Genomic DNA, 7201 nt, shown 5'->3' with positions numbered 1-7201 from the left:
ACAGGAAATAGTCAGCATCTGCAGGCAAAAAACGTCAATAACGTCCTCAATAAAATCTGTATATTTTCAGAAATGAATGACTGTAAAATTGCACCATTACTGTATTTATATTATTCATATAAATATCTTTGTTAAACAGATACTTGCAGTTATTGTCAGCTTTCTAATTATATCTTGTTTTTAACAGTTAAAATTTGAGCATTACAGTATTTCACTGATTAGGTTTTTATGATATTTTAGGCCCCGTGCTGCTAGATTTTAATGTTTGAAGATGTTTTTAGAGTGCAGTTTGTCCCAATCTGCACACTTTGTGTTTAAATGACTTCAAAACAGAATTTATTTGATGCCAAAATAACATCAGTCTTGCCTCAATCTTCAAATATTCAAACATTTATTTGGAAAAGAAAACTCTTTTTCCCACCATTCAGTCATTCACTGTAACAGCTTCAGTGTTTTAAAGCGCTGCTGCAGTTTAATGAACGCTGAGCTGCAGATATTCAGGCAGTGAAACCGAATCCCCGTCTGAGTTACTGTCCTGCAGAATCCTGCAGGGCTGCCGGTTATTTGGTACATTAACACGTAGTCAAGGCTCTCATTAACAGAAGCTGTAAAGAAAAGTGCCAAAGAGACACTTCTGAAAATCTGCAAACTGAACAGAAAGTGGAGGAGCCTGAAGCAGGAGCTTTATCTGTGCAGCTTCAGAGTCTCAAAACGCCGAATTCAAACATCCACGACAGAAAGAAACGGTCTTCAAGTATCTACAGAAATAGCAGCAAAGTGTTCTCTGGATTCTAAACAAAGAGTCCAACTTCTGAAGTTGTTCTGAAGCTCTCTGGTCAAACTAAAATCCTCTAGCGGTGTTTCAGGTGTTTTATAGGTTCCAGAGTGTTGTCCAATCAGCTGAGGATTCCAGAGCGTCACCCAATCAGGTGCGAGAGGATTTGAAATGGTTTCACAGGGTCCAGTGTCATCCAGTCAGCTGAAAGAGGGTCTAAAGTTTCGTCCAATCAGTTGTGAGACCATTCCAGGTGGTTTACAGGTTCCGTAGTGTTGTCCAATCACCTGTAACGATTCCAGAGTGATTTTACTGGTTCCAGAGCACCGTCCAATCAACTGTGAGAGGAATTCAGGTGGTATAAAAGTTCCTGAATGTTGCCCAATTGGTTGTGAGAGGATTCAGGTGATTTTACAGGCTCCAGACCGCCGTCCAATCAGCTGTGAGACCATTCTAGGTGGTGAACAGGTTCCTTACTGTCGTCCAATCAGCTTGGAGAGGACTCCAGATGATTTTACAGGTTCCAGAATGTTGTCCAATCAGCTGTGAGGACTCCTGAGTGTCGTCCAATCAGCTGTCAGAAGATTACAAGTGTACAGGTTCCTGAGTGTTATCCAATCAGCTCTAAGAGGATTCCAGGTGTACAAGTACAGCTGTGTTGTCCAATCAGCTGTGAGGACTCCTGAGTGTCGTCCAATCAGCTGTCAGAAGATTACAAGTGTACAGGTTCCTGAGTGTTATCCAATCAGCTCTAAGAGGATTCCAGGTGTACAAGTACAGCTGTGTTGTCTAATCAGCTGTGAGGATTCCTGAATGTTGTCCAATCAAGTGATTTTACAGGTTCCAAAGTGTCGTCCAATCAGCTGTGAGAGGATCCAGAGCTTTTTCCAATCAGCTTTGGGAGCATTCCAGGTGAATTACAGGTCCCAGAGTGTCGTCCAATCAGCTGTGAGAGGATTCCAGAGTGTCATCCAATCATTTATGAGGATTCCAGAGTTTTGTCCAATCAACTGTCAGAGGATTATAAGTGTACAGCTTCCTGAGTGTCATCCAATCAGCTGTGAGGATTCCTGAATGTTGTCCAATCAGCTGTAAGAAGCTTTCAAGTGATTTTATAGGTTCCAAAGTGTCGTCCAATCAGCTGTGAGAGGATCCAGAGCTTTTTCCAATCAGCTGTGGAAGCATTCCAGGTGAATTACAGGTCCCAGAGTGTCATCCAATCAGCTGTGAGAGGATTCCAGAGTGTCATCCAATCAGCTGTGAGGATCCAGGTGAGTCCAGGTGTGCTGCTACACCAGCAGAGTGATGATGACTGCGTCGTCCTGACCCTGCCACAGCATCTCTCCTTCGAACGCCACCTTCCCGTGTTTCCGGGCCCTCATCAGGATCCCCACCACCTTGTCAGAGATCCGGACGTACCTGTCGAACAGCTGGCCGAAGGTGACCCTGGTCTTCCCGTCTGGATCCGGGTCGGCCATGGTCCTGATCACGTAGCACATGTCGTCGATCTCCCGGTGGATGTGCTGCTCGGCCCGTTTGGCCCGTTCTGCCGTCCTGGTTCCCTCTTTGGGCCGACCGTAGCCCTCCTGGCCCTTCTGCAGCCTCAGAGACATGGAGTAGTCGTAGTCGAAGTACTCGCTGAACGGGTTCAGCTTCTGGCCCACCGAGTGCTCCGAGGCCCAGGTCTGCCAGCGGCTCTTCAGGTTCCCCACGGCGCTGAACTTCTTGGAGAGAATGTTGATCTTGTTGGCGTCCTCGGCCTCTTTTTTGTACCTGCGAGGCAGAAACGGATCAGATTACATGTAAACAGAAAAGAAATTAGACGAACAAGAGCGTCGGTATCTGAACCTGCAGGAACAAAGAGATGCAGAAGTTCAGAGAGAACGCGATGGTTTAGATCAGAGGTGTCAAACTGATTCTAGTTCAGGTCTGCATTCAGCCCAGTTTCATCTCCAGTGGACCAGTAGAATCACAGCATAGCAGCCTATTAAGAACCACAATTCCTAAAGGTTCCTTTGTTTAGTGCAAAAATTATTGCATTTATAGAATTATCTTTTTAACAAAACATCACGAACAACCTGAAGTTTATTTAGAAAAACTAATTCAATTTCAACAATGCTGTCTCAGTTTATTGTTTCCACATACAACTTCCAAATGAGACAAAAATTGACAAAAATGTGAAACAAAAGGACCAAAAAAAGACAAAAAACAACAAACAAGACAAAATATTACAAACATGAAACACAAAATGACCAAAAAAGAAGGCAAACGACACGAAGCAAAACAAAAAAAGACAAAAAATTTGACCAAAAAAGTTGCAAAATGACAAAAAAATGAACAAACGACAAAAAAATGACGAAGATTAAAATAAATCAACGTTTTTATGGATTAGGATTTCAAAGACAGCTGCGCTCTATAAATTGTAGTCTAATAAATATACTGGAGAAACCAAAGAAAAACGAGTCAACTTAATGTAAAAAGTCAAAAGGTTTCAGCTCAATGCATCAGTGTAAAGTTCTCCAGCTTTTCCTCCACATTCAGACTCATTTTGAAATCACTTCATGATTTGTAGCATAAATACAAGTTTGAAAGCTAAACACTAACAAAATTAAGGTGTTCCAACTATTTTTTTTTTCATTTTAAAGGAGTTTTACACATAATTACTGCAATGATTACCACATTTAGTAATATTTTAAAGTGAATTTTAGACATTAGGTTCAGTGATGTTCTGGTGTTCAGTAGGTGGATGAAGGGACTTTTATTAAGCTAACACAACTTGAATCAACTAAAGAAGTTACACAAAATATTAGGTTGATGCAGCCATCGTAATATTGATCAAAGAATCTCTAAATCTTTAAATTGGATTTTTTATCCTACAGAATGTAACGTGTTCCTGTTCTGTCGAATCAAAACATCTTTTCTCCTCAGCTCAGATTAATCTCCAACTGCGGAAAGTTTCATCTCCTTTTTTTAAAAAAAACTTTTTTATAAAAGACTTTTAAGGACGTTTAAGGATTTTCCAGATGAAATCATCTCTACTCACAATGGAGCTGAAGGTCTTTTTATCCTGACTGCAGAGTCTTCTTCAGAGCTCATCTCTTCTTCTTCTCTATTAAAGTTCGCCTTTTGTTTGTCCTCCATGTCCAGCTTCTTCTCCACCTCTGTCCTGCTGGTTCTTCCTCCTCCAGATCCTCCCGATCCTCCATCATCCATGTCCAGCTTCTTCTCCACCTCCATCTGTCCTCCATCCTCCGTCCTGCTGGTTCTTCCTCCAGATCTTTCATCCTCCGTCCTGCTGGTCCGTCCTCCATCTTTTCCAGCCTTCTGCTCGGTCTCCACCTGCTTCCAGCTCTTGGTCAGAGACGACACCATGTTGGAACACTTCCTCCTCCTCGTTGGAGAACGCTTCTTCTTCAGCAGCTTGTCGATCTCCTCTCCGGACGCCGGCCGTTCCTTCTGGATCTTCTCGGTCAGCAGCCCGACGCCGGCGCTCTTCTCCTGGACGCTGCTGGTCACCGTCTTCACCACCTGCTTGGTCTTGATGAGAGACAGAGGCTCAGGTTTGACCTCCTCGGCCCTGGTAGCACCTCGAGGAGTTGGGGCCTCTTTGGGAGCTTCTGGAGGAGGTTTCTTGGGGACCCAGGTCTTCTTGGGCTTCTCCTCTGGTCCTCCCAGTGAAGCAGGCGACCAGCCGCTGGGCTCGCTGGCCTGCTTGGTCTCGTTATCTGACACCCATTTCTGCCAGCTGCTGGTCAGGCTGCAGACGGCGCTGATGGCCCTCAGCTTCTTGATGTTCTTGTTGGCGGACGCCTTCCTGACCGGCTGCTCCGACATCTTGATCCGTCAGATTTACCACAAAGAGCTCATCTTTTGAGCTGCTTCCTGCCTTCAGGCCTGCAGCTCTGGAACAGAACAAACCCGAGCGGGACGTGGAAAGTATTCGAGTCATCCCGAGCCGATCGTCTTTCCGTCAGCCCGAAGCACTCGAGTTTCATCACAGAGCCGTTTGTAACTGGAGGTGGACGGCAGCGACGAGGAGCTCAGAGACGTTCACAGAGAATCTAAGAACACAGGAGGAGTGTTTACAGCCGTTTATAGATTCAACTGATTGGAATCTGCTGCTAAATGCAATAAAAAGTTAAAGAACTGCAGCATAAATATACATGATCTTAAAATAAAAGTGTAAATATAAAAAAAAAACATTTATTGAACCTCAAAGCAGCAAAATCCAGCTTCCGTCAGTTTTGTAGTTTCCAGCTAAATCAACATCATGTTTGTTGATTTTAAACAATTTAATTAATTTTTTGTGACTTAAATTTACCAGTTTTTAATGGAAGTGATAGAAGAAGTACTCAGACTTTATATTTAAGCAAAAAATTATTAATCAGTTTCAAGATTTCATTTAGGTAAAAGCACAACCTGCAAAATGCACCTAAACCATAAAATAAAATAAATAATAATAATAAAATAATAATAATTTATTTTAAAATGCTTTTGTGCCTAAATGTTTATTATTATTATTATTATTATTATTACTATTATTATTAGTAGTAGTATTAGTATTAGTATTATTATTATTAGTAGTAGTAGTATTATATTTTTATCTTATAATATTTTAATAGTTATAAGATAAAAAATAAAATTAGTCATTTTTGTGCCACAATTGCATTACTATAATTCTATTTATTTATTTATACATTATTATTATTGTTGTTGTTATTATTGTTATTATTATTATCATTATTAGATTTCCAGCCAAAAAACTACACAATAAGAAAATAATCATCTAAAAGTTCTATAATTTCTCAGAGCTAAAGCACATTTTTTGACTTTAACTTTACTGGATGAGTTTCTTTTGGCTTTTTAATATTTGTTAAAGAATATTTACACATTTAAAAACTATAAAGGTACTCATGAATTGACATTTTCTTTAGCAAAATCTGGAAAAAGAATTTACTTTAAGATAAATAAAGTGAACCTAAACTGGATTTGGTTGAATGTTTTTATGATTCAGATACAGAAAAAGGCCACAGTAAGTTAATTTTACTGGATTTAAATCAGCAGAAAACACAATTATTTGACATGTATTTGCTAATATTGAGGCTATTTGAGAGAAAAATTCTATTATGGATTGATTTCTTTAAAAATCATTTTAAAAAGTAATAATTTACATGTTTAACGTGGAATCAGGAAAAGAAATCACATTTTATATATTGAATTTTTATCTGAATATTTTAATTATTCAGCTAAATTCTCATCATAAATAACATTTTAGGGTCATTTCTGTACTTTAAAATCTGCCGCTGTGTTCTTCCATAAAAACTTTAAATGATGACATTTTATATAATGCATGATGATAAAAATCAGATTTTCTCAACAGAAGCCTTTAATGTTCAGCTGAGGATCCAAACACAGAACCAGAAATTTAAATCTGAGGTTCAGCTCCGTTGTTTAACTCCTCAGCGGTCTGTTTTGTGACTCTTCGCGGCGCTCCACGCGGTCTTTAGTTCTGCGTTTATGAGGCGACTCTTCAAACGCTTCATGTGTTTTCATTTCTCATGTTTACAGGAGATCTTTATAAATAGAATCAGCTGCTGCAGTCAGTCACAGAAAAATGAGTCACAGCATCAGGACTGACAGCAGCCGGTGGAATAAACTGAGAGGAGGACACAGCGCCACCAGCAGGACAAACAGGAGCACTGCACCCTGAGAGGAAAATTAGATAAATATTAGTTTATGAATGATCAGAGCTCTACCTTCATCCTGGGAATATTTCCAGAGTTCCAGGTCCTTCAAGTCCACAGATGTGGGTCCAGATTGATCACTTTTAATGGACTTTTTCAAAGCTACACCATTTGTCACAAAAAACAGACAAAATCACCACAAAAAGTAACAAAATTATCACAAAAGAGATTAAAAACAAACAAACAAAATCCTCAAAAAACAAGCAAAAGAATTTTAACAGCAAAATTAGCAGAAATAGACACAAAATCATCATGAAAAAAGCCCAAACTACCCTAAAAGATTCAAATGAGTCGATGAAATCATGCAAAAATAACCACAAAATCACCACTGAACAGGGGAAATTACAACAAAAACTAAAAAAAAAGTTATAAAAACATGCAGACAAAGCCTAAAATGACACAAAATCACCATTACAAGATGAATGATAATTACCACAAAGACCAAAACTACCCCAAGGAGACACACAGTCACCACAAAAACAAAACCACGACTAATAGAGGCAAAAACCAGCCAAAAGACTCAATTCTGTCACAAAAAAACATGCAAAAGTACCACAGAATAGGACCAAAATTAGAACAAAACAGATGAAATTGCAACAAAAACACAAAATAATCACAAAAAACAAAAACTCATATGATTCTTTTGGGTCGTTTGCATCTATTTGTGGTGATTTTGAGTCTT

At 39.5% G+C, this 7201-nt stretch overlaps 1 protein-coding gene across 1 annotated transcript; it reads right to left on the bottom strand.

The window, feature by feature from the left end:
* Positions 1-249: 249 nt before the first annotated feature.
* abrab (actin binding Rho activating protein b) lies at positions 250-4682 on the bottom strand. Its single transcript, XM_051955526.1, has 2 exons — positions 3816-4682; positions 250-2548 (listed from the first exon to the last, which is right to left on the bottom strand). Exons 1-2 carry the CDS (start codon positions 4607-4609, stop codon positions 2065-2067), a joined length of 1278 nt encoding a protein of 425 aa, XP_051811486.1. The 5' UTR covers positions 4610-4682; the 3' UTR covers positions 250-2064.
* Positions 4683-7201: the final 2519 nt, after the last annotated feature.

The sequence above is a fragment of the Acanthochromis polyacanthus genome, chromosome 11 (assembly GCF_021347895.1).
Source record: "Acanthochromis polyacanthus isolate Apoly-LR-REF ecotype Palm Island chromosome 11, KAUST_Apoly_ChrSc, whole genome shotgun sequence".
Taxonomy (NCBI): domain Eukaryota; kingdom Metazoa; phylum Chordata; class Actinopteri; family Pomacentridae; genus Acanthochromis; species Acanthochromis polyacanthus.
This window is presented reverse-complemented; position numbering and strand designations above follow the sequence as displayed.

What these genes read in the sequence shown, in the direction of transcription:
- abrab (XM_051955526.1), bottom strand. Translation starts at nt 4,609, where the DNA reads ATGTCGGAGCAGCCGGTCAGGAAGGCGTCCGCCAACAAGAACATCAAG. An exon ending in AGACCTTCAGCTCCATTGTG is followed by an intron (nt 2,549 to 3,815) that starts AGTAGAGATGAT and finishes TCTGCCTCGCAG; the next exon opens with GTACAAAAAAGAGGCCGAGG.